At 40.6% G+C, this 27,510-nt stretch overlaps 3 protein-coding genes across 7 annotated transcripts; 1 reads left to right on the top strand and 2 right to left on the bottom strand.

Annotated features, from left to right (window-relative positions):
• EXOSC3 (exosome component 3) lies at positions 1 to 4,938 on the bottom strand. Its single transcript, XM_061634973.1, has 4 exons — positions 4,639 to 4,938; positions 3,167 to 3,316; positions 1,939 to 2,090; positions 1 to 461 (listed from the first exon to the last, which is right to left on the bottom strand). Exons 1-4 carry the CDS (start codon positions 4,924 to 4,926, stop codon positions 260 to 262), a joined length of 792 nt encoding a protein of 263 aa, XP_061490957.1. The 5' UTR covers positions 4,927 to 4,938; the 3' UTR covers positions 1 to 259.
• Positions 4,747 to 27,029, top strand: DYDC1 (DPY30 domain containing 1). 3 transcript variants are annotated; one of them, XM_061634978.1, is made up of 7 exons: positions 4,747 to 5,143; positions 17,442 to 17,633; positions 18,477 to 18,599; positions 19,047 to 19,142; positions 23,068 to 23,184; positions 24,320 to 24,376; positions 25,926 to 27,029. In XM_061634978.1, the coding sequence occupies exons 2-6, from the start codon at positions 17,487 to 17,489 to the stop codon at positions 24,332 to 24,334; spliced, it is 498 nt and encodes a 165-aa protein (XP_061490962.1). In that variant the 5' UTR covers positions 4,747 to 5,143; positions 17,442 to 17,486; the 3' UTR covers positions 24,335 to 24,376; positions 25,926 to 27,029. The 3 variants fall into 3 exon arrangements, with proteins under 3 accessions (XP_061490962.1, XP_061490961.1, XP_061490964.1); XM_061634977.1 differs by lacking the exon at positions 4,747 to 5,143 and adding an exon at positions 13,457 to 13,666; XM_061634980.1 differs by lacking the exon at positions 4,747 to 5,143 and adding an exon at positions 16,861 to 16,954.
• LOC133388742 (DPY30 domain-containing protein 1-like) lies at positions 7,304 to 27,510 on the bottom strand. 3 transcript variants are annotated; one of them, XM_061634975.1, is made up of 5 exons: positions 27,470 to 27,510; positions 12,168 to 12,333; positions 11,941 to 12,063; positions 11,637 to 11,744; positions 7,304 to 9,580 (listed from the first exon to the last, which is right to left on the bottom strand). In XM_061634975.1, exons 2-5 carry the CDS (start codon positions 12,318 to 12,320, stop codon positions 9,230 to 9,232), a joined length of 735 nt encoding a protein of 244 aa, XP_061490959.1. In that variant the 5' UTR covers positions 12,321 to 12,333; positions 27,470 to 27,510; the 3' UTR covers positions 7,304 to 9,229. The 3 variants fall into 3 exon arrangements, with proteins under 3 accessions (XP_061490959.1, XP_061490958.1, XP_061490960.1); XM_061634974.1 differs by lacking the exon at positions 27,470 to 27,510 and adding an exon at positions 12,946 to 13,033; XM_061634976.1 differs by lacking the exon at positions 27,470 to 27,510 and adding an exon at positions 12,597 to 12,680.

Raw genomic sequence — 27,510 nt, 5'->3', positions numbered from 1 at the left:
AAAATGGAGCTTTCTTTTATTTTGCAAATACCATTGATTCTATTATAAAAATCAGCAGTATGCATGTTTTTCCAAAAATCACACTACAAACCAGAGTTTGTCACAAAACGAAGTTGAGAGCAAAACATGCAGAATAAAAATAAAAGCATTAGAACTGTAACATTTATTATCTTACATGTAAAAAAATATTAAAAATGCATTTCTAGGTCATCATTTCCACAGAGAATATAAAATGGGGAGAGGGGGAATTCCCTTCCCATTAGTTCTCTAACAGTTTGGAAATGGCTTGCTTCCTCTGTTCAGCAGTCATGTGTTCACAGGCTTCTAAGACACTTGCCACAATTAAAGTCTGTTGAATTGTTTTGGCTCTCACCCAAATTCTTCCATTCATTCCTAACACCAGTTCAAATGGATAAAGTTGTCCCAAATCCTGGATGATTTCACACTCCAGAGCTAAGAGTCTGCAATCAAAATTAAAAATGAGGGGAAGAAACGTCAATATATGGCTCTGCTAAGTTCTTCTTTTTTCTAATTATTAAGACCTCAATTCTTAGAAAGCTAGATTATTTTCTTTAGGACCAACCAAATCCCTGCAATAGTTGGAATGCTTTTTTTTAAAGACTTTGGAATTTGCAATCAAAAACTCATAGGTCCACTCACTTTTGGACTTGGGAGCTGCCCACCAGATGGCTATGTCACACAAGCAGCAGATGAAGTGGTATAAAATCTTCTCGTGGACTGTAATTCTTTAAACTGTTGGTGGACAGGGCAGGATGCAGGGCGAGAAACTGCATGACTGACTGATACATTTATATGTCATTCTTTGTCTCAAAAACATGTCAGGGAGAAAAGTTCTTGCTTGGCTTTCTTCCCAAATGCTAGCTTTGTAAGTGCAGGGAATTTTCTTCATGGAGAAACATTATCAAGAAAATCTCCACCTCCCTAATCTATTGTACCACAGTCAAAGAAGGGTTTGTGTCAGAAATTCTGATGAAGTATGTGCACTGGTAGAAGGATTCCTTGGGGTGTACAGGCTCTCAATCCAAATCTCTTTACACTTAAAGCATCATGGAACATAGAAATATAAGCAGACATAGAGAGCACACCAGCAAAGGACCACAAGGACTAGAGAATTTATTAGAGTCATCATTTCAGGGGGGGAAATTGCTGGGCGCAAATTATTGTTCCAAGCTGAACCTATTTAAGAGCATGTGTCTCCTTCTAAGCAGATATCTAAAAAAATGTAAATGTACTGCCTTCAAGTCGATTCCGACTTATGGCGACCCTATGAATAGGGTTTTCATGAGGCTGAGGCAGTGACTAGCCCAAGGTCATCCAGTGAGTTTCATGGCTATGTGGGGATTAAAACCCTGGTCTCCCAGGTCATAGTCCAACACCTTAACCACTACGCCACAGCTGTCTTTTTCTGCTTTAAAAAAATTGTGCATCCTCCCAGGAGTAGAATATGCGTTATAGGGAAGTGCCCTGCCAAGAGGCTCATATCGCAAAGAGCTGTGTATATACATGAAATTTTTGCATGCTCATCATGGCACAAAGGGAAAAGTTTCTTTCAAACTGCACTGAGAACTATTCCTCTTTGACAGCCAGTTCTGTTGGATCATGGGGCTGAGTTTGCTCTTGCCCAGCCTTCCACAACCTGGTGCCCTCCTGATGTTTTGGACTACAACATTCATCAGTTCCAGCCAGCAATGACAATAGTCAGGGATGATGGAACTTGTAGTCCAACAATATTTTGAGGACACTACATTGGCTAAATCTGCTGTAGCCCTTAACCGCCATTCTTTTTTTAGCTATGTCAATTTTGGAATGTAATTAATATGACAAAATAATATTAACCCTAATTCAAATATAACAGTTTTACTACCATTCCAAGTTCAAGTAGTTAGGAGATCCTAGTAAAAATTCTATCACACTTACTTTCTTATTAAGCCTAATGACACCTTAAATAAGAAACCATCTTGTCCAATAACTCCCATTCCATTTGCCCGGCTGCTGCTGTCTATACAGACCATCTCAGGTTCCATGTCTTTATTGGCAACAATGAATTGTCCATAAATAAGGTCTCCCACCTAAGGAAAAATAATAGATATATAGAAGACATTGTTCTGAATGTGTAACACTTTTGATGGCTGTCCAGTGTTCAATTTTATTGTATTTATACATAGAATATTGAGGAAATATGCAATTAGCTTTGCCTCAGTGTGGAGATATCTTTTCAACCAGCATTTTTGGTGGATATTACAAATATTACAAGTGCCTGGTGAGAAATAAATTTCAAATTTATTTCACATTAACTTTTTAAATCAAATTTAAAACCAGAGACCATATTTTGAATTACAAGAGCCCAAAAGACTGGCAATACATTTCCCATGTAAATGATATTTGAGGTGAGCATAGACGCATCACACAAGAATATTCCCATATTTATCTGAAGTGTTGGGCAGTATCAGATAATTGGTTTTGCCTGTTATGTAGTTGTTCACTGTTCTCATTAAACAGGACAGCAAAAGTCAGTGAACTGATATTAAATATTGTAACATTGGGATTATCAAACCATGCTTTAACTAGTTTAGCTTATTCCAAATTCCTGAAAATATTTTTTTAAAAACCAGCAGTTCTTAGAAACAGTTTATAATACACCAAGTCTAATGTAGAAGTCTCAGCTGATCTCAGAGATTTTCTTCAAAGTGTCATCTCAGTCCAGCAGTATCAGGAAGATGCAACATCAGACACTTAACTTTCCAACATTGTTTCTAGACGGCACCCAAAGGGCAAAATCAGTAAAGCCTATCCTATTATTCTTGGCTATCAAAGCATGGTAATGAGTAATTTGTTACCACATTCCAAAATTCAAGGTCTCATGTCAAAAACTGACAGATGGAGAAGAAGCAATATGCAAAGGAATTTAAACTCTTTGTTCAATATGTATGTGATCTCTTTCAACATGCCCACACAGACACATATCTATAAGACATTGTGACTAAACAGAGGTGTTGACTCAATACTATTATTCTGAATAATTAACACAAATTTAACAGCATTATCCCATCCATGTCTATTTCAATAAATCATACTCAACTTAATGAGACTTTCAGGAAATTATGTAAAGGCTGTTGCCTCGTCAATCATGTTTCAGACTCCTCACCTGCACATTTGGCCTGTTCCTTTTGGTTGCACCTTCAAAGGCCAAATAAGATAGAGATGCTTGCTCACTTCCTCCAACATCCACTTTGAATATGTCCCCAGCTTTGGTGGTCACTATGCCAATCACATGATCTCCCTTGACTGGGACATACTAGTCATGAAAAGAATGAGATTTTTTTTTGGGGGGGGAGAGTCTTTTTAAATTACTTTCTTCCACAAAACAAGCAAACATTGATATTACACAGCACTCTCCTCAAGCACAATCTACCATCATCACAATCTACTTAGTGCACCAGCAGAATCACCAGGAAGAAGCAAAGTGGCCACAGGCTTCTCTCCAGGAGCCTGCACATTTACACAAAGCCGTGGTTTGGCTTAGCATGTCGCGCAAACCAGACCAGCCTCTAAGAAACTTTAAGCACTATTAGAATGCAAGATTAGTGAAATCTCTTAACACTTTTCTATGAAACCTGCACTGTTTCAAGGAAAGCAACCCAAGGATTATGTTAGCACTATATGTCTGCCCACTGTTCCATGGTTAGCTTTAGAGTGGTACTTAAAAAGCACTAAGATTTCCCCTCCAATTTTCAAAGCCCTTGAATCTATTAGACATTAATGCTTGCAATCACAGAAGCAAACAGCATCTGGAGATATGCTCCCTAAAGGTACAACTAAGAAGACACTCCAGACTTCCATCCTCTGGTTGGTCCTCTGGAAGAAAGAGCAAACAGGTTTCAAATGCAGAGAGGGTTTACTTGTGGGGTATAAATGTAATTCAATAAAAACTAAAAAGGCAACATGCATAGTTCCATCCACCCACATTTTATAGGCGGCAGCAATTAACAGCACAGATGTACGAGCAAAACAGCCAAGGCAAATCACACTCACTTAAGTGGAGATAGGAAAAGCCACTGTTCTGCCTATGCACACACACACCGAAAAACAAAAATATTGGGTATAATGCCTTCAACGGCTGTCATAAGGTTTACTGAGATGGAATATTATTTATGTGCAGCATTTTTAAAGGTTCGTGCATTTCACACCATTTTGCTTTGGATCTGGAGATAAATAATTAAAATCGTGTATTTATTATAGTGACTAACAGAACAGATTACTTAGCAGTAAAACGTTTCAACCGAGTTGCTCTGATGCGAATCAAAGGATGCTGCATGTAGCCAAAATGGCAGCTATAGTATGCCAATTCAGAAGTGTTTTATTTGCTCGCTGGTGTCAGCGCTTATACTCAGGCCATGTGGTGCCTTAAAGTGTCAAGTCTAAAGATCGAGAACTTCTTCCTTGTTTACAATGTGTTTGGGCCAATAGCGTTTTACACATATCCTCCTTAATCATAACTGGAAAATTCTGACATGAAATGCACCACAGGGCGCCCGCAACAGTCACTCATCCACGCACGCGCAGTTTCCTAATTCACCCTCTTTCCTCCTCCCGTAGCCCCGCCCTGCCTTTCCTTACCCGCCTCTGCTGAGAGTCAACCCAGTAAGTTCCCCCGGAACCACTTCCGCTGCCTGCCGGTCCTCCAGGACCCCGATAGCGCAGCAGCCCGCATTTGGTGACGAGTAAGCCATCGCCGCCGCGTCTCAGCCCCGGCCCGCAAACTAGCCGCCCTTTCTGAGGCCCGCTGGTGGCAAGACACAGCCTCTCGCTTTCCGCCTGAGTGTGACCAGGCAGGAGAAGGGCGTCCCCCGGCAGCACCACTTGCCCTATCCGGTCCTCAGCCAAACACGCCCCGCCACCCGCCATGTTTTCGTAAACGCTCACTTGCTTTTTCGTCTCGCGGGACCAAAGCGTTGTGCACATGCGCAGATGACCCCTTTGTCATCTCCCCGCACCCCCCACTATTTCCAGGATTGCCGACTGACACCGGTAACCATAGAGATAGACCATATAGAGTTGCGCTCGCTTCCTGTCCTTCTGTTTTGACATTTTATGCTATAGGACGAGCAAAACCGTGTCTGCAGTTGAGTATAACTTCTTGGTCAGAAGAGGCTAGCTTTGCTGGAGGCTGAGGTGGATTTGTGTGTCGGCTATCTGTGCTGTTTTCTCCGTTAACGTGTAGCGATTAGGCTGCAATTCTAATCCCATTTACCTGACAGTAAAATGAAAATGGATTGCCTTCAAGTCGATTCAGACATATGGCGACCCTATGAATAGGGTTTTCATTGTAAGCCGTATTCAGAGGTGGTTTACCATTGCCTTCCTGAGCCTGAGAGGCCTGAGAGTAAACCCCACTGAATTCAATGAGGTTAACTGCTTACTAGACATGGTTAGGGTTGTGCTGTTAGAAACCGCACCTTGACAACCTTTCCTGTTGACATCACAATGAAGCAAAGGCCCTTCATTGGCTCCACAGAGAAAATGGCAGCATTTGAATAAAGATGTGTAGGAATAGTCTTCAGTTCATTTGGTTTGTGCTACATGTTTTCAAAATAGCTTATTATCCTAACATTTCTTCCCCCCCCCCTTACCTCAGGAAACAAAATATGAGGATTGCCACCTTTTGTTTACAAAGTTTTTGACACTCAGAGCTGTGTAGCTCTGAACAGGGAACTATAAATGTCATTAGGGGGAAATATTTCAAAGAAGGGCAAATAGCACCTAAACATATGCAGAATGATTTCCTTTCCAAAAAGAATGATTTGCCACTCCAGAGGTACTGTAGAATTTAGTGTGCTGCAACTCATCTTCAACCAGTAGTCTGTTATAGTGGCAACCCTTCAGATGCTACACTTCCTTTGAGATGGGATAGCAGGCATTCACTTTGCTGATAAAAGGTTTGGGCTCTACTCTGGATTGGCTGGTTCATGTGAACAATGCATGCAGCTTTGCAGAATATACTTGGAAAATTGGTTCCGTTGCTTTAAGATGGGGTGGTCCTCCAAATATGGTTGGATTTCAAATCTCATCAGCCCCAATAGTCAGGGATGATGGGAGCTGTAGTCCAATATCACCTGAAGGTCAACAGGTTCCCCATCCCATAAGTTATGGGGTGATGCTCCATGGAGTTTTATATAACCAGTGTAAATACATGCACATGCATAAGCATAACAACACTTACATATTCACTACCTTACAAATGTAGCCAGACTCTGCATGATGCCTTTGTGCATAGTGTGTGCTATGGTAGCAGAAAACATGTTCATTAACAGCACCAACAGGTTGGTCAGTTGAAATTGTTTCTGATTTTGCACCTTCCAATTCTGGTAACTGACCAAGTAAGAAATTCTCTGCTCAGGCCAGTAAAATTCTAGCTGACTGGCAATGACTCTCAAAGTCTCAGGCAGAGGATTCAGGCAGACTACTTGAGATCCTTTGCACTGGAAATACCAGGAATTGTACCTGGGCCTTTCTCCTTGCAAACCATATACCCCACTACTCTATCTGTGTGTATCCCATTCCTAGAGCAAGGTCTATATTGCCTGCAATGTAGATTGTACATTACTGTCTTTCCCAGTAATATAAAAAGGCCATACATGATTCAGTTCAACAGCATACACAAGTTGCACTCTCAACTATTTTAAATTACTTCTGTAAATACTACTTTCTAACTTTGGCTTTCTAACTTAACAGTGAATGAGATAAAACACAATGATTCACGCTTCTAGTTTATAAAGCTACGGCGACACCATCTGGCAGCTAGTGAAGATGCAAAGAATAAGTGACAACCACCAGATCAGTTTTTAGAATCACAGGACCTGAGCAAGTCCAGCGTGCACATCTTGAGGACTGTAAGCAAAGTCTTGCAAAACTGTCATGAACGTTGAACAGTCCAGACCTAAGTTTATTTGCATAGCCTTTTTCTTAATATTAAAATATAGCAATAGCACAATTAAAAGAACTCTCACTCCAGTTTAGTCCCACTGAAACCACCAATTGTAGTAAGACTATGGTAGTGTTAGTGGCTCCTGAACTGCAGCCCATTCCTATGCATGTTTACTCTTACTCCAGAGTACGCATATATAGGATTGCAGCCTTAATATGTCATTTCTTAATAACAAAACTGTTACAGTCTTTGACATTTCTGTCAAAAGGTTTGACAAATGAAATAAAAGTGGAATCTTTGGTATTTTTGTTTTGTTTAAGGTACTCATTTTTATTCTTTCTAGTGGGCTTTCTAGTGTTTCATTTAGAAACAATAAATGAAAGGCACATGTATCATAATTACCATTGTGATCATTTCACACACACTAAAATGAAAAGGCAGACATTAATTCCATATGAGCTACAACATTTCAAGTACTGACAGAACATGAGGGCAATACAATAGTCGGTTACATTTTTTATATGCAGCACCGATCTGCGTGATACTTTACAGATAAACAAAAACTGAGCACAAAAGGACAGGTCCCTGCCTCAAGGAGCTTATGATTTCTGTCTAGAAGAAACATCTGGAAACACTCAGTGCGGAAGAGGTTTCCAAACTGAAAGGAGAGCTCACATTTAATTACTATCTGCATGGGAGACTGTAAGATCCACTGCCCAGTTCATGGCCACCCTTAGACAGAGATACTATTTGTATGAACCAGCGTCTGCATGTGAGGGCTACATCACTGTGATTTGCATGATTTCAATGGCCCCTCTTTTGATTTGCAGAATTCATGGGGGGAGGGGGGGTCCCTAAGCTTTGTGACGCCTTACTGGATTCTGCTCTCTCACCTGACTCTGACCATCTGGTAACTGACTATGCTAAGAAATTGTTGGTATTTTGCTGAGGAACTTGAGTTAGAGTTTTCAAGTGTTTAGTCAGACTTAGCTTAACTTTGTCATTTTTTATTGGCTGTACTCTTCCAAGTAACTTATCCTGTATATTATAATTTTGCTGCGTTTAGAATTTGGAAATTATGTTCTTATTTTCTTAATATTCTTGATTACACCCTGTGGCATGCTCACTGACCAAACTCCATTAGCTATTTTCAGTGGTGCCTTGTTTGGCTAATTGTCTACCCATAAATCTTTACAGGTTCCATAAGAGATACTGAAGGACACACAGGTTCCCATGGGTGTCACATTGGTGACCCCTGAATTATAAACACTGCCTCAACATAAGCACAGCCCAACTACAAGCTTGATGGTGGGTCTGCACATTCCTGGAGTATTCTTGATTGGGCTCGGTCAAACATGATTTGGCTCAGAATGGCTATCACCTTTAACAGCTGGGGTGTTCACAAATAATGCACAACTAAATCACACAAGTACAGTAGGCCCCCACTTTTCGGCGTTCCACCTATACGGCGGCTTTCAGTTAGAGTAAGACCCCACTCATATGGCACTTCATCCGCTTTTACAGCATTTTTCAGGCTACAGGCGCCATTTTATTGACAGAGTTCCACTTTTCAGTGGTCTTTGCTTTTCGGCAGGGGTCTGGAATGTAACCCGCCGTATGAGTGGGGCCTACTGTATCTAATTACAAAAGGTTATCACTTCATGAACATGATGAGTTCTGTTCTTTATTCTAAGATTTTAAGTAAACCTCTTCCACTCAGTAATTCATTAAAGATATCTCCACTCACACTTCAATAAATGGTGGAAATACCTCTATAGCTTCTCACTCTTCTCCCATGCCTTCTCTCATACCAACCCCAAAGAGTGTATGGCAAGCCACCTTTGAAACGAGAATTTCAGCAGCAATTCACAAATGAAGCACAGGGATTTGTAATTCAAGAGCAAAATGTCAATGATGCTGTTGGGCAAGCATGAACTCTTGAGCTTATCTAGATTATCTAGATTAGCTCTCTGGCTTGTGGCACACACAAGAGGATCAATTCATCTCAGCCTCTTAATCGTCAAATATTACACTCATCTTCTCACGCATATCACATTTCAGTTCAACAATACTACAAGCTGTGTACACATTCCCAGCTATGAAGGAATGCCTTAATCATCCACACCAGAACACTACAAGTTAGAGAAAGGGGGGGGAACTAAACCAACTCAGAAGTTGCTTCTTTAAGTTTTAGGTTACAATCCTATGCATAATATTTTGTAAGAAAGCTCTGCTGAACTCAGTGGGACTTACTTCTGAGTAAACATGGGTAGGATTGTGCTATTATTCCAAATCCAGATCTTGACTGGATTTGTCTTCCTCATCTGGATCGTCTTCCTCATCTGGATCGTCATCTTCTGTTTGCATATCTTGTTCATTCTCAGTTACTTCATAATGTTCCAATTGGTTTCCCCCTCCATCATCCATCATCTCCTTAGGAATCTGATTAAAATCTTCATCCATGATTATCTCTGTCAAGGCTTCCTGGAGAGTTATGCTAGTACTTGCCTCACCAGGTATCTCATCCAGCTCATTCTTTACACTTACATCACCTTGATCCAATTTGTCTTCCAAGGCTTCTTGGTTTGATCCATATTTCTCTGGAATCTCCAGATCTTTCTCTTTAGTCCTCTTCTATTAATAGAAATCAATTTCATAGACATAAGCACAGGACCACACCACCATGAAAATCCCCCTTTTGAAATAAGTTACCTAGATATGTTCACTTTTTAAAATATTAAATGCTGGCAATGGGCAACATAATGCACAAATAATCCAGATAATTCACAAACTTAAAAGAGATTGCATTAAAAGCAGTTTTAGTTCTTCCTCCTTCTGCAAATCAATAATCTATGAATTATTTTGTAATAAATAAATTTCATAAATAATAACACTTTCATAATAACGTTCTACCATAATTGACACTAGCTCCTCAGCCAAGGCAGTCTTTGACCATAAGGTCCTTCAGTGAGTCCTCAAGCAGACGTGGCATATACTGGGCAATTTGAGCACGAAGGAATCCTCTCCTGCTTTTTCACACCTCAGTAAAGAAAATGATCTTATACACAAGGTAACAAAAGAAGTTCTTATCTAGTGAATTTTCTGTTCTCATTGATGAGGACATTCCTCCCACACACTCCTAGCATTTACTCAAATCCTAGCTTCTACTCTGCTTATATTAATTGTTTTCACTGCTAGAAGAAGGCCTGAGTAGTCTCACACTAATAGTTCTCCATTTGTTACGTTTTTCCTGTTTCAGGGTGATCCAACAATATTGTTGCAGGTCAGTTTTGTTGCAGATGTTTCCATTTGTTAATCATGCTGAAGACTAACGGGGAGCTCTCACCTTACAGGAAGTGGCCTTTTAACCCTGCCTTCCCAATCCCAGAAGTGAGTCCTCCTAACCCAAAAAGGGATATCCTCCTGGTTGCAAAAACAGAAGTTCACTAGATGAGAGCTTTGTTTTTTCTTGGAAAGTAGCATTGCAGACTACAGGTGGTAAGGCTGTGTATTTGAATGTCTAATGAAATAAACATTCTTGTACACAGAAGACTACAATGTTGGGGAAACATGCTATTTTTCACTATATGCAGGGTAGTTGGAGGATACCTTAACACCTCCACCCACCCTATCCCACCCCACCCCTTAATCCTTCTTCTGTTGTGCTAAAGGGCCCAGGATCAGAGCTACGTACCATCTCTGAACCCAAGCACTTAGTTGTTATGCAGTGGGAATGGGATGGGATGCAGTAGTTTGGGGAGAAGAGTTTAATTTCAAGGCATACATCTCTCCCCATCCATACTTAATGTTCACCTCACAGATACTATAAACTACTAAGAGCTTGAAAACCCAATTAATTCCCCTTCTCTTCATCAATTTATTTTATTTTTTCAACAGATATGTTCAACATTCAGTGTCCCCAGGTTACCCTCAATCATAGTCTTAGTTGCTACTGATACAATCTGTTCAACATCTGGTTCCCTTAGGACCCTCCCCCCCCCATGGAAATGAGAGATGACCATAGAAAACATGGAGAAATTTAAGATTTTAGCAGAGTTATGAACTGGGCAGCCACATGTCCCTCACCCGAAGCAAAAAAGATAGCAGCAACGACAGAGAAGTTCCTGTCTTGAGCGTTCACCAAGAACCCATGAATTCCTTCTCTAAACAATTTAAGTTAATTTGTTTCCTTATCTTTATCCCCTCATCATTCATGGGAGCTCACAGTTCCTGGAATCTCATAGACCTTTTTTATTTAAAAAGAATTATATTTCTATTATTATTATTATTACATTTATATCCCACCTTTCCCCCAAAAAAGAGACCAGGGTGGCAAACAACTGATAAAACAATAAAAACATCTTTAAAACAATACGGATGTGGACTGGGATAAAGGTCTCTATATAGTGATTTTATGTTTTTAATGCTGTATTTTAAAATTGTTGTAAACTGCCCTGAGACCGTTAGGTGAAAGTGGTAATAAATGTTAATAATAACAACAATTAAAAGGCTTGTTTCTACTTTACACATTTTTATACTTCTGCATATCTAGGCAGTTCCCCTAGTATGAAACCACTTCCTTATTTTTCGGTGGCCACATTTTACTCACAAACTGAAATACTCAACCACACAAGTTCATTAATAAGGGGGTTTATGATACAATATACTCACATACATATATGTTACTCACTTTGTTTATATGGTTTTCGTCAGTTTCTTCAAAGCTCTGCAAAACTGGCCCTCCATCTTTCTCAGTTAATTCCACAATTGTCTTTTCTGGTTCCAGCTCTTTAAACATCTTTATAAAAGAAAAATTGTAATTTAGTTAACTAAAATCAATCATTGATGGTGTCCCATCCATCCATCATTTAAACCCAATAGCCATTGGCTTATTTTTGGCATTCAACTGTCATTACAGATCACCTCACATATTCAAATGGTAAACTGAATATTATTTACAAAAAGGTTTCAGCTTAAGATCAAACTATTCAGACCTTCTGTTGTTCTTCAAATTTCTGGGCAACCAGGAGCTCTTCTGCTTTCAACTTTTCTATCCTCTCCAATTCTGCAAGGGCTTCTTCATGTTCACATTCTAATTGAGCCCTCTCTATCCTCCTCTACAAAAAGCACAAAGTACAGAAAAATTTGGAAAAGATAAGGGAAAGTCTGGCATCTTGAGGCTGGCTTTCTTCAGTTTTGCTTTTAAAATAAGATGCATCACCTGTTCTTCTTCATTTAATTTGTTCTTGTAGCTGTAAATCCAATATGCCAGGAAACTGATTGGGTCCACTGGCTGACGGTCTGCCACTTCAGCAAGTCCTTCAGCCAAGCATTTTCCAATGCATTCCTTGAGGTATTTTACATCCATTGCCATCTTCTATCAAGCTCTGCATTGATATTGTGCATTGGGTTAGCTGTTGCCATAACACATTAACTTCTTCCAAGTTAACAAAATTAATGTTTTAAAAATAATTCCCAAGAAAGAACCTGTGTTCTAATCAAATTTCTTTACCTTCAGCCATTGCAAACTTTCTTTCTGTACTTCAATGCATACATGTATGTTGAACATTACTTGCATTTTCAAAGCACCCTTTTCTTTTTGCAGTGAATATAAGTAATATTTAGGAGTTAAGCCAGTTGGATCACTTACCTGTACCATTAGGCACAAGCAGTCATTATGCCAATGCACCTCTATGCTCAAGAGGGCTCCTGGCAAGGGATATTCAAATAGGAGGTAAGGGGGAGTATATCCAAAGAAGACAAGAGATATAAACAGGTTAAGTTAATTAGTATTTGCATAACACGAATTACACATTATCTTGGTAATTCTGATAACCCTTCAAGGAAGGCCAATATTATTATCATCCTCATATTGCAAATAAAGGAACTGCAGCTGCACATATAGCAACACCCATGATCGTTTCTTTGGAAAAACCTGGAACAAACCAGCAATTGTCATGTGAATGCCAAAGATTAGGACACACAAAATAAAGCCTTACTTTTCAGCACAACGAAGAGTAAATGAAAACCTTTCACAAACCAAATCCTTTATACTACAAATCTACTAGTACTGGCGTGCCAGGCACAGAATTATTATTTTTTTAATAACTTATAAATCACAGTTATACCACCAATCTCAAGACAATCAGACCGGGAGAAATCTACATCAAGCAACTGACCCCACCGGCAAGTTCTGCCAACCCTAACTCTTACTGCCTGGATTCTGCTTATGGCGTGTGCACGCTAGCTTGCTGATCCCCGTTGTCTAGCAACCGGACGCCTCCTTCGAGACCGCCCCGCCCTTCGGCACGGCAAGCTGTTCGGCTCCATGAGCGTGGCTGTGAACCTCTGATTGGTTTAATCGCCGCGTGCTCACTCTTTCCGTCTCTTGGCATCATAGAGATAGGAAAGAAAAGGTTTCTTTTGGGTCCAGTTTTTAGCGTAGGCGTGGAAAGGCTACTACCCTCCTACTGCCAGCTTGAATTCCTGTTTGATTCATAACAACAACAAACTAGCGGAGTTGTGCAATTATTTTGTGCTGGAGATTCAGTACGGCCACCAACAAAAAAATGCCAGGACGGAAGGGGGGCGAGAGAAAGAGAGATTTCCGCAGTTTTTTGTTACGTGCCTTGAAGTCCATTGTGACATGGCGACCTTATGAACCAGAGACCTCCAACAGCATCTGTCATAAACCACCATGTTCAGATCTTGTAAATTCAGGTCTGTGGCTTCCTTTATGGAGTTAATCCATTTCTTGTTTGGCCTTCCTCTTTTTCTACTCCTTTCTGTTTTTCCCAGCATGGTCTTTTCTAGTGAATCCTGTCTTCTCATTATGTGTCGAAAGAATGATAACCTCAGTTTCATTTTAGTTTCTAATGATAGTTCTGGTTTAATTTGTTCTAACACCCAATTATTCGTCTTTTTCACAGTCAGGTTATCTGCAAAGCTCTCCTCCAACAACACATTTCAAAAGAGTTTATTTTTCTCTTATCTGCTTTTTTCACTGTCCGACTTTCACATCCATACATAGAGATCAGAAATACCATGATCTGAACGATCCTAGCTTTAGTGTTCAGTGATACATCTTTGCATTTGCGAACCTTTTCTAGTTCTTTCATAGCTGCCCTCCCCAGGTCCTAGCCTTCTGATTTCTTGACTGTTGTCTCCATTTTGGTTAATGACTATGCCAAGATATTGATAATCCTTGACAAGTTCAGTGTCCTCATTGTCAACATTAAAGTCTTCTGCTGTCACTACTTTAGTCTTTTTGACATTCAACTTTAGTCCTGCTTTTGTGCTTTCCTCTTTAACTTTCATCAGCATTCGTTTCAAATTATTACTGGTTTCTGCTAAGAGTATGGTATCGTCTGCATATCTTAAATTATTGATATTTCTCCCTCCAATTTTCACACCTCCTTCATCTTGGTCCAGTCCTGCTTTCTGTATATGTTCTGCACATCGATTAAACAAATTGGGTGATAAAATACACCCCATCTCACACACTTTCAGATGGGGAACCAGTCGGTTTCTCCATATTCTGTTCTTACAGTAGCCTCTTGTCCAGAGTATAGGTTGTGCATTAGGACAATCAGATGCTGTGGCACCCCCATTTCTAACACAGGGTGATTTTCTTCTGAAATTCCTCTTCATCAGGCTCAGTGTAAAGCCAGAGGTGGCCAAGAGGGGAAAAAATTAGGCTTGATGTTTAAGACACAAAAGCTGCATTTTGTCACAATCTTAAAATGGGGGTAGAGGAGGAGATAGCAGAGCCTAGTCTCTCAAGAAGACTGGAAGGTGCCACTATGTGAGGGTTCACATTGAACCTAACTGTACACAACAATTTAAAAATGCTTACAATTTCATAGCATTTTATTATTTATTAGAAGGATTTATAATCTGCCCTTCATCCAAAGGTCCCAGGGCAGAAATAAACACAACCAAAACCAAAATTAAACCTTAAAATGGCATAAAATAAAATATAGTCTTCTGTCACAAACAAAACAAGCAGCAACAGCAGAAATTCACGTCTTACCCCTTTCCAAAAGCCTGGACAAAGCATAAGCTCCAGTTTGCTTGCATCATGGGGGAGAGGATCAAAAGAAAACAGGAATGCCTGTCTCCAGCCAAAGGAATTGTTAGGCTGCAGTCTTATGTTCACATACTTAGAAGTAAAACAGATGAAGTGGGATTTATCGCTTGGCCACTGAATTCTGCACTAGCTATAGTTTCCAAATTGCATTCACAGGCACTGTCAGATACTACACACTGAAGTAATCTAACCTAGAGATGATCAGAGCATAGATAACTGACATTATGTTGTCCCTCCAGACAGGGTCATAGCTGAAGCTGATGAAAGGCACGCCATGCCACCAAGCCTATTCTTATTGTAAGATAAAATTCTCACAATGACCAGTCAGAATAATCTCATAGAAAGCTGAAGGCTGGCTCCTCCAGCTCTTAGTGGCAGTTGTTCAGTGATTGTAGGGTTAGCACTGGGAAGGCTTTTTTTGCTTCCTCCATTCGCTATGATAGTTGGTATTTCCTATGGCAAAGTGGGGTGATCCTGGTGAAGAACAGCTGATAGTGGTTATTATACCCACCCTTTGTGTCTGTATGGACAGACTAGTCATGAGGCATCTCCCCTCCCCCTTACAAATGTACTTAGACACAACTAGTAAGGGATGGGAGGTAGTCTCTGAGCGGCGCAAGACTTCCAGGGGTTCATGCACTTACCCAGGGTTTGGTTTCCATGGAATGAAGGTCAGCAGAGATTGTGGTATCTTTATTATATATGGTTTATTTACACATATATACAAACTGAGTGTAAGATGGAAGGGTTCTCAACATTAGCAGTCCAACAGTTCTTGCTTCCCCATCAGATTTCTAGCGGACTCCCGAAAGTAATAACTTGGGATTCAGCACAGAGAGCAGGCAAGCCTCTCTAGCTTCTAGTTTCCAGCTTCAACCCGGACTAACACTAACACAGGCCACTTCTTGGCTCTATGATGGGGAAGGAAGGCCTCTCTCAGAGAGTTCCCATAGCAACAGGACTACTCTGGACCACATCCTTTGGTATGCAGATAGGCCCCTTAATAGGCCCATTAAGTCACAGACTGACTTGGCAAAACTATTAGCTTATGAAAGGAACTAGCTTGACCAGTCCAGCAGGTCCTTCTAATTCACCCTGCGTCTTTTACAAGCACAGGATTATAGGCTGGGACTCATAGATATCATTCATACCAACCCCCAATCCTATAACGCTATTTTCCTTCCAACTGCATTCCACTTAGGGGTCCCTAGCCCCCATAACTGTGGGCAAAACTGGTATTCTCTATGTATTCCCTTCCTTCTTTGGTATGTATTATTCCTGCCTTTTTGTTGTTGCTGCTAATTGGCATGGGGAATCTTTTAGCTGTATATATTAGAAGTTGAAATGTTTCTATTGTGTTATTTTCTTGATAGATAGCTGTATACTGTGGGTAAAAACAAGTACCAGCATTTTTTGTTACTAGTGCAGTACTGATGTGTTCACCTTATTATATTTGATAGAGGGAGAAAGGGTTTTTTAACCTACTTTTTTCTTTCATCAAAGGTTTTTTTTAAAAAAAAATTCTGAATACAGTAATTGATAGGTGAGCACATCAGTATTGCAATAATAAACAGAAATGACAGGTACATGTTTTTACCCACAGTATGCAGGTATCTAACAAGAAACTAATGCAATGTAAACTTTTCAGCACATATATATTCCCCTATCCAATTAACAATAATAATAAACAGAAAGAAATACTATCTATCAAATGAGGAGATACAGGATCTTCAGGGAGATAGGTGCATAGGGATAGAACGCTGGTCCGTTGCTAGGATTCCAAAGAGAAGCATCCAGACTTAACGGTTTCCTTCTTTGGATACAAACGGGGCTTATTCTTCTAGACAAGACAAGTGAAGAAAATATCAATAAGGATTTGATCACCCCTGCATCAGGAATAAAGTTCTCTTCATATGAGTGTGAGTTTTCTTTAGATAAGTACTCTTTCCATGTTCTTAAGTAGATCTCATAGTCAAATGGCAGTTGAGTTACTACTAGTTTGAATAGGCTCTGGAATCTGTGTTGAGCTAACTAATTGAAGGCCAGTTTATTCATCAGTTTTTGACATGACAAGATCAACGTGTGCCCAATCCATCCCAAAGTCTTGCTTCTGTGCTATTGTGCAGCTCCTGTGCATTTTCATGTGGCTTATGCAGAAGGATTTCAGGATGGATAGTGCTATCTGATATAAACTCAAGAATTACAGCCTTTCAGTTCCAAAAAGCAAGGCTTTAATTATAGATTTCCCTCCAGGTCAATACTAGCTACAAATTTCTTAGTATTTATTTAAGTGTCTAGGCAACTTTTTAACCAGTAAAGATTGTTAAAAGCAGCTTATATTTCTATTTGTTAAATTACTATAATGGAAATTTACTACCCCAAATGTCCACCCCTCCCCATTTATAGATCCAAAAGCACTAATTGCTGTGACGAGTACTTTGGGAATAGGAAATGGAGTCTGCCTATCTCAAAAAATGCCTAGGCAGGTGCTTAGCTGAGGGACTTGCCGAGGTGGCTGAACGTCGGCCAGCAGACCCAATACTGTACTTGGCCTTCTGGATTTATAAATATCGCAAGAATATGGATGAAGCACTACAGGTGAGGTTTCTACTGTTAAACTCAGTATTGTTAGGATCTTGAAAAACTGAATGCTAACACTGGTTATTATTATGGAAACAGTATCGTGTTGTGTGTTAAGTGAAAAAATTACTGTAGGCTTTTGTTCTGCTTAATACTTGCTGAAGCCTAGTTGATATTCCTAGGGCCACAAATGAGGTCACACATACCTTCAGGGTAAGGGCTGAAATCAGTTAGTTCCCAGTTCCCATCCAGTCCTGGTTGATACTTCCAGTATTAAATTAAAGGTGGTCACTACTCTCATTGTTAACAACACTTGAACAGGACTTGCACCATGAAAATGTCAGGGCTGAGCTGTGCCACTTTCTGCATCCAGACAGTGTCCTAGCCGAGAACAATTTTCATTTCTTCAATGGAAATTCAAGCTCTGTGAAAGTCTAGGATTTTTCTTAATTCTTTGGCTAAAATGTGTGGATAAAACAGGCTCAGAGAAGGAAGAATATTTTGCCAATATTGAATGTACTTAAAAAGAGGGGGGGGACTTCTATTTTTGCAGCTGGTAAGTAAGGAGACGCTTGACAGATTCCAAGGGCAAGCAGTTGCTTTTGGACAACTGATGTCACTTTACAAAACAGTGATATTTGGGTCCTTGTCTGATTTGCACCCCCTGCCTCCACTATGCCCACTGAACTTGTACATTTGTAAACAAACAGATATTACAGAAACACTGTGAAGTCCCCAATATTCATGCCTAGCACTGGATCTGACCCTCTCACTGTTGTCCCCAGAACCTTTTGCTATTCAGGGAAGTATCAAATGGGAAATTCCATACCTGTGTTCTTTTTGTTAAAAACATTTTGCTAGAGGAGACTTGAAAGGGAAGATCTGGAGCGAGAGCGAGAGGAGGCCCAAAAAGAAGTGGAAATGCTAGAAAAAATGAAAGAAGAGGAACTTTTGATTCAGCAGAAGCTTGAAGAAGAGAGACAGGTAGGGCAACGGGGGGGGGGGGAGCTGTATATGAATGCTTCCAGATGGGGGTTATAAAGATCTGGTTTTTCTTTGTGCGGGTTTGTCATGTGTAGCATTCACACATTCCTGTTTTGTTTACAGTTATGGATATTTATTGCTGTTGAGCTGCTTGCCACCAAACACCAGTAGATGAAGCTTGACAGAATGTATCTGGGCTTTGTTTTACTGTCCCTCCCCTCAGTTACTCTGCTCTACTGTCCCTTCCTGTTCTAGGCATGCATGCAGATGCTAGAGTCCTAAACTAGGAGTGTGGATTTGCCACTGCAGTGGAGGATCTCATTTTTTAATGCTCCCTCATGTAAAAACTCTCTGCTAGTTTAAAAAAAAAAAACCAAAGAAAAAGACTAGCACGTCAGGGAGCATTGTCTTTTCACTAACTTGAATACTTGCATGAAACGGCTGCAGGCACAGATGGAACAAGAACGTGAAGAACGGGAGAGATTAGACAGAGAAAAAACAGAAGAGGTCCTATCGGACCAGAAACAACAATCAGAGGTGGAGGTAGGAGAAATATAATCAGCAATCATTTTTATTTTGCATGTCATCAAGTCCCAAACTATGCCCCAGCAGCTTTCACTTGAAGGATGGCACATTTCAAATCTCACCTTTTTTACCCTGTGTTCAACTGCTGTTTCTTTGTCAGGTTTTGTTAATTCAGATGTACATCCCATTCTTCCTTCATGAAGCATCTTTCACAGATTTATCTCATTTTTATCCTCAAAACAACCCTATGAGGTAGGCTAGACTGAGAGGTAAAGTTATTGAATGATTTGCCCAAAGTCACCCAGTACACTTTACGACTGAGTAGTGACTTGATATAAGGTCTCCCTGGATACATGTCCCAATAGTTCATTCACTATATCACACTGACCTGGTTCACATAACACTAAGACATTATTTGTTTAAATAATTATTTTATTAGCAAACCACAAGTTAATCATGAGTTATTGCACAGACAATTTAACAAGCCATGACTTGTTTCTCCCAAGTTTCATTTGTTTTCCAGATTCTCTTGCCTTTTGTAGTTTGGCGAGCATCTAGGATGGGACAAACAAACCATAGTTGGGGAAGGGTGCTGGATTTTCAAGTAATGCCAAGCCACGTTTAAACAAACCCAAGTTCACATGCTAACAAACCATGGTTTCAAACTGTAAACAGACAGGCAGTAAACAAACTGTAGTTGAAGTCTGGGCAGGGTTTATACATGACACTAAGCCGTGCTTTAATAAATGACAATTTAATAAATCATGGCTTAACATGATGTGAGAACCAGGCCACTGGTCCCCAGATATTGCATCTATAAGCAGCTGTCTTAAAGTTGCAAATCAGATACTCTGTGCAGAGGTGTTGGCTTAACCTTTAAAGTTCTTTAAATGTTCAAAATATTGGGCATTTAACCATTTGCTCTTAAGCTCATAATTTCCCCCCTTGGCGGCTCATAAGCAGCTTCAGAAGGGTGATTGGATCAGGGTTACAGTGCAGCCAAATAACTAGACTTCCGTTTCTCCTTTCCTCCAAGAGAGACGCTACTCTTCCTTCTACTTGCTGTTGCATCTGCTCACATGCTTGGAGAGAGCAGGTTAAAGAGGCAGCCACAGCAAGCAGGAGGAGCCAGGGCAGGGTTGGGGGGCTCTCAAAGTCAGCACCTGCTGGGATATGGGCCTTGACAGGTGTTCCCCCATGCAGACTCTGTCCTGATGCCAGGCCTGTTTCCAGTTTCATCTGCATATTCCATCACTACCTTAATAATAGTAAGTAAATCTTTATTGCAGGATTAGCCATAGGCCATATGCAAGATACAAACAGGTAAAAATTTGAAAGGTATAAAATTAACAGATCATGTCAAAACATTTCGTGTGGGGCTTGACAGGGCATTAATCTCTACAGCAAAGGACTCTCTCAGTTTTTGGGCTGCAACCGCAAAATTAGCAGTTGCAAAGGTCACTAAACTAAAATCATCAGATAAAAGCGCGTATACTCTTTCTCTGTCAGGGCAAGGACCTAAGAGATTTAAAAAGGGAGAAAGAAATTTTTGTCTGGGTCATCAAAAAGTGGGCAGTGGAGTAGATAGTGAACGATGTCCTCGATGGCCTTGCAGCCATAAATGCATTGGCGCTGGTTCACAGGGATACCCCGAAACCGTCCTTCAAGATAGGCCGTAGGCATGACTTGGAAACGGAGAGCCGTAAAGGCTCTTCTAATGGGGGGGGTCTATCTATGGCTTCTAAATAGTTTGACATGTGGTGATTGAGTTTAATGCAGGGGTACCATCACTACCTATGGGCTGTCCTCATTTCATCAGGTGGAGAGAAGAATGATGCCACTTTAAAAAAAAGCCCTCTCGGGTATATACTTCAGGCTTTGCTCTCAGGACCTTGACTCGGGCACACTTGATTTACTTGTCTAATAAGTCCAATAATACGACTCCAGAAGACATATTTTTGGCCAGTAAAGTAGACATCATGGAAGCAACCTCTTTTGTTGTTTTTGTGTTTACCCTATTCACATACAAAGCTGGGGGGACTAGGTATTGTTTTTACATTGAAAGAGATACATAGATGAAGGAAGTTTAACTTCACCCACCCACCTGCACCTTCTCAATTTCTTAAAGCATCTTTTGCTTAGCCCAGCTGGCTCATTTCCAGTACTGGAGCCATACAGGGAGAAAAGTGCCTGAAGTGCCCAATTATAGAGAGCAGGCTCGTGTCCTCTCTCCTACCCATTTCTTTCGATTTAAAAAATCGACATACATTTTGTTTGGCCCCAAGATCCACAGATTTAGAATACGTTGGCTCTACTGAAGCCAATCGATTGTATCTAATTAAGTCATTCTCAGAGTAGGCCTACTGATACCAATGGATTTATGTTAGTCCAGCCTATTGATTTCAGAGGTTTGGCATGGAAATGGTGTATTAATTAATTGTCTCACTATGATTTAATTGGATGCAGCTCAATGGCCCTTGGCACTTCTACTGCAGGAGCACACTATATCCAGCAGAATGGATAAGAGGAAATTCTTAAGAGACAACACTGACAATCTGGGACATGTCATCAAATCATAGCATCTGAAATATCACCACTTTCTACCTTGTGGGAGGGCAGAGAGAGGGAAGGGAAGACAGACTTCTGTTGAGAGACCAACAACTTCTGACTCCTTGAAATGTTTCTGTTCCAGCTGGCTGTCATGATTTTGTAACCAAGGCTGCAATCCTAATCTCACTTACCTGGGAGTAAACCCCATTGAATTCAACAGGATTTACTTTTGAGTAGACACGGCTAGATTGCACTGTAAGAACTAGTACCCAACTTTGCTTTTTCTCTTCCTCCATCCCAATTCATATTCCTTTTGTGTTATGTCTTTTTGATTGGAGGCCTGAGGACAAGGACTGTCTTAGAACTAATCTTGGTAAACTACTCGGGGAGCCTTTTTTGGCTGATGACCAAGAAGGAAAATGCCTCAAAAAATAGTAATAAAAATACAATATGCACATAGGGTTGCCAGGTTCTTGGCCTGAGACTGATCCTGTATCTTTAGGAGAAGAGAAAGTCAGCCAAGTGCAGGTGTTCTTGAATCTCTGTAATGGGAAAAACCACAAGGTAGAATTCTTTCTTCCCCCTACACAACTTTTAAAGATACAGAAGACCTCTTGGTTGCCAGGCCCAGCCTCCAAGAGGTCTTCTGTGTCTTTAAAAGTTGTGCAGGGGGAAGAAAGAATTCCACCTTGTGGTTTTTCTCATTACAGAGTTGCAAGAACACCTGCACTTGGCTAGCTTTCTCTTCTCCTAAAGATACAGGATCAGTCTCAGGCCAAGAACCCGGCAACCCTATATGCACAGGACTAGCCTGTACCTGCAGATGTAATAATAAACCCTCAACTAAAGCTGCAGTGCAGTAAACACTTTCCTGGGAGTAAGTACCTTTGAACCCAATGGATTTTACTTCTGAGTAGACATATATTGGATTGCAGCCTAAAACAAGCTCTTACTGTATTGATTTCCCACCCTTTAAAATTGTACATGTCCAATAACAACAAGGGACAACAGCCATCGAGCAGTGGGGGAAATATTACATCTTGGCAGTATTTTTAAACTATTTCTGAAGAAGATATCTTTATACTTTCATTAAAACACAACAGCTATCTAACTGAATTGGCCAGTACTCTCTATGGTAGTTCATTGCCTTAGTCACATTGCTCAGAATACAGGGAGAAATTCAGGGTGTGTCAAACACTCCTGTGGGTCTCACACAGGACACATTCATTTCAAAGGAGAATTTTTGTGCACAGGAGATACTCAGTGGCCAAAAATAGCTGGGGAATGGCTTGCACCTTGACTCTGATCTTATTTTTTTATGGTTTTGTTCAGCTGAAAACACAGTAACAGTTCTTGATTCATCATGGTCCTGAAAATGAATTTTGAATTGTAGGCAAAGGCAGCTGCTGAAAAAGAGACACCATCAAAGACTATTGCTGAGCTGACAGACAAATATGGTGCTCCTCATTTGACTAGAGTTGATGAGATAGATGAAATGGAGCAATCTGGAGTAAGTACAACAAAATGACAAATGCAATTCATATATTCATACTCTGCTGGATCAGACAAAAAGTTTATCAGGTCCACCATCCTGTTTCCCAGAGTTGTTAACCAGATTCCTCTAAGAATGCCACTAGCAAGTCATGAAGGCAGGAGCCGTCTCCTAGCGCTGCTCCCTAGTGACTGATTTTCAGTGATATTGTGCCTCTGAATATAGATGTTCCATGAACTTATTGGCTCCATTTGACTCAAAATCAGTCTCCATGAATTTGCCTAATCCTCTTTAAAAGCTATGTAATCTTAGTGGTCATTATCACCCCATCCCGTAGCAGTAAATTCCATAAGTTCATTATGCATTTGGTGAAAGAGTTACTTGGCGTGCTGTGTGGCAGGATGCCTGTTCAAAAAAGTAAAAAATCCCATGGGGCTAGCACAGTGCAGTCCATGAGAATGCAGAACTAGCTGCAGGATCCTTTGGGTCCTCCTGTCCAAAGGTTGCAACCTGCATCCCCACTTCTCTTGGAGTAAAATTTAATTTGACTGAAATTCAAAATCCCAAGTTTATTTGGAGTGAGCATCTCATTTACAGTGCATACTCCCACCTGTAGTGTGAGCTACTGATGTCACACTCATGTTAGGGTTTCTAGAACAGTAGAGTACAGACAGAATTCAAGAGGAAGTGTGCTACTCATCTCTTCTGGGACATTGATTCACACATATCAGTCCTGCTAGGCGTCAACATTTTCTAGAACATGTTCAGATCTCTCCAAATTGTATAAAGTAGGGGGTGGAAGGGGAATGAGTGGTCCAACTTTAATGGCAGAAGGTGTGCTTGAGAAGGATGGAACTAGGCCCTCCATAGTTAACTTCCCCACAGTCTGTCCCACTCCAAGCACTTTTCTCCTCAGCTGAGCTCAAATACCAGAAATTAATTCAACTGGGAGAAAGTTGCCTAGAGAGAAGAGTTGCAGGGAGGTAAGCAGCAAGTAGAGGCAGAAATCTCTACTCTTCATTCAATCACCTCCTTTATTATTAAATTAGGATAATACCCCCACTCCTTTTTGTGCTCAGCTGCCCTCATATCTAGTTAGGCCCTCAGGTGGGCCAGTCTCTCAGTATTGAATCCTTACACTTTGTCATTTCAGGAGGAGTGGGACTGAGGTAATCTTCTCCCTGTACCCACCCTGCATCCCAGACTATATGCAAGTATTATTTATTTACTTACTGTATTTATTGTCATTATATCCCACCTTTTTCTCCAAAGAGCTTGAGGTGGCTCTCCCCCCCTCATTTAATCCCCACAACAATCTTGTGAGGTAGGTTAGGCTGAAAGGCAGTGACTGGCCCAAGGTCACCCAGTGAACTTCATGGCTGATTTGAACCCTGGTCTCCCAGGTCCTAGTCCAACACTCTAACACAGCCTTTCCCAACCAGTGTGCCTCCAGATATTGTTGGACCACAACTCCCATCAGCCTCCGCCAGCATTGCCAATGGTCAGGAAAGATGGGAATTGTGGTCCAACAACATCTGGAGGCACACTGGTTGGGAAAGGCTGCTCTTACACTACACCACACTGAGCTCTCTGGCCACCTTGCTGGATCTACTCACACAGGACACATTTACATCATTGATAAACTTGTTTAATAGTGACATACTTTTTCCAGGAAGCTCTGAGAATGCTAGCTCTATGACGCAGTTGAGAAGCTGCTGACAGAGAATTCGCAGCACTGCCACGAAACAACGTTGGGATAACGCATGGCAGTTATAACTGGTATAAAACCAATACAGGTTTACAGTGCAAATGTTCCCTGAGTGAATGTTACAAAACAGCAGTGGAGAACCTGTGGCCCTTCCAATGCTGCTAGACTACAACTCCCATCATCCCCATCATTAGTCACGTTGTTTGGTGCCGATTGGAGTTGGCATCCAACAAACTCCAGAGGCCCACAGGCTGTTGATGTTTGTGAGATAAAAACTTTTTTGTAGTTCTATCTGTAGCAGAGTATAAATGGTGAAAATGGAATTGAGCAATAAGCCAGCCCACCTCTCCCTCACACAAGTCTTGTTTAGTAAGATAAATTAAAATAGTCTTTACTCATGATCTTTCATGCGTCAGTAATACAGGCTTAACTTGAAGAAATAGAAACTAGTTAGAGGTGGTATCTCCCTGTTGGTATCATGCTAGCTTGCTTCTTCCCAGCATAGGTTCCGTATCTCTATTATACAGTTGAAATGGGCCTATCTACTAGGTAGTCATGCCAAAGGTCCAAATCCCTTTGTTCCAAAAAAGAAAGAAAAGAGTGCCCTTTTATCCTGTACCAGGAGTTGGGAACCTGTGGCCACCCAGATGTTTTTGGACTCCAGCCCTCATCAGCCCCAGCCAGCATGGCCCATGGAACAAGATGATGGGAGGGGTAGTCCAACAATATCTGGAAAGCCACGAGTTCTCCAGCCCTGTCCTACACAACTAACATTGCTATAGTTCTTAAGAAGCATAAAAAAAACCCAAACAATAAATGTTCTAAAGATACACTGTTTCCCAGTTTAACCCTGAATGTAAATGAGATGAGTACAGGCAATTGGACTTATTGAGAAAATCCAAGACACACACCCCCATGCGCTCGCATCAAGTATTTGTTCACTGAGCAGTTTGAAAGCCATTTAAATACAGTCTGCTTTTTGCAGATCACTTCAAAAGTTTACAATAAATGATCCATTTCTCTTTCTCCTCCTCTCTTTTCCCAACTCTAGCATGCACTGACTACTATAACTGAGTCAGATGAGGAAGAGTCACTTATTTGATAAAGATCTTTTCACCTGCTGCTGTTGATTCTACAAACTTCAAGACTTACTACAAAAATGGATAGTGTATCATTTAGGGCTACTGATGCAATGAGTTAATGCTAACACACACAGCAAAAAAGTAAAAGCAAGTTGTATACGGTAGTTCCTGGTTACTTACTGGAAGAGGCAGTGCCTTCATGAATAATATAATCTAATTGCTAGTTGAGATTAAACAAGATTATGATCTCAACAGCAAGACCTGGTCCAAGTTAGGATGATCCTCTCTGTTGTCTTAGCAATGGTCATGTCTTACATGTCGAAATATTGCCCCCACACCCAGGAAGACCAGGAGATAGTCTTTGGCAGAGACAGAATCAAGGTGAAATCTAATGGATCAGGACATATTGGCAGGATCTTCTAGATCACTTATGGGTGGAAAAACTAACAGGTTTGTGGGTGAAATCAATATTTATTGGGCAGGCTATGAAATTCATCTATTACTTTACACCCTAATATTGGTTACATGTCAGATTGTGATTTCATTGTTTGGACTACTTGTACCTCAGTAGCACAGCAGAGGTAGATATGCAACATGGCAATAATAGCACAAAGGAAGAGAGTAAGGACAAACAGGAACGCAAGTATTTGAAAAATACCAAATTGCAGTTTTCAAATTCCAGATGTGAACTATTACAAAGAACTATAAGTACAACTAGACAAAGAAGTATCTGGACCTACAAACACTCCAATATTAATCCTAGACCCACAATCCATCCCCCTCCCCAGACAATTCAATACCTTTAGGAAAAGAGTTGCCAGGTTTCATTATCTGACCCAAAACCTTTTTCTTGGGTTCTTCAGAGGAAGAAGTTAAATATCAGGATGAGATGCTCACATTAAGGGCCAGGTTATTTTCTTCCTAGTTTGATAAGAGCTTTTGATAGTAGCCCCATGTCTCATAAGCTCTACACCTGAGACACCACACCAGCCATAACCAGACTCTCTCTGTCCTTGACAGGTGCTGTTCCTTACCTTTAAGAGACACCAGTAGTCTCTGTCCCTACCTTACACAGCTGCACATGCTGATCTGCCAGGTAGCAGACATGAAGGCCCAAGGCTTCCTTTAAATTTCATGGTCTGAGCATCAGTAGTTCTAGCATTCCACCCATTAAACAACAATAAAACATTATTGGGAAGCTATCTCCTCCCTCTCTTCACTAGGGCACCAGCATAAAATCATTTATATCATATTTGAAGGATTTTGACCCCAACATTTCAGATGTATTTTGTTTTTGCATTCACAAATTGGAGCCCAACTGGTTTTCATTCCTCTTCTGTGAAATTCTGAAACAAAACACATGGAAGGATGGGTGGGTGAAACAACAGAATAATTAACCTCTCTATACTAGTAACAAAATAGATGGAGCACAATAGCACAAAAATATGTTTAAATTTTAGGATTATGTGATTAAATTTGGAGGAAGTGGTAATGCTGTTAAAAAAATACGTACAGATATGTGGATTTCACTCTCTGCCTCCTGCTCTCCTTCTC

Source organism: Rhineura floridana, chromosome 7, assembly GCF_030035675.1.
Source record: "Rhineura floridana isolate rRhiFlo1 chromosome 7, rRhiFlo1.hap2, whole genome shotgun sequence".
Lineage (NCBI taxonomy): Eukaryota > Metazoa > Chordata > Lepidosauria > Squamata > Rhineuridae > Rhineura > Rhineura floridana.
This window is presented reverse-complemented; position numbering and strand designations above follow the sequence as displayed.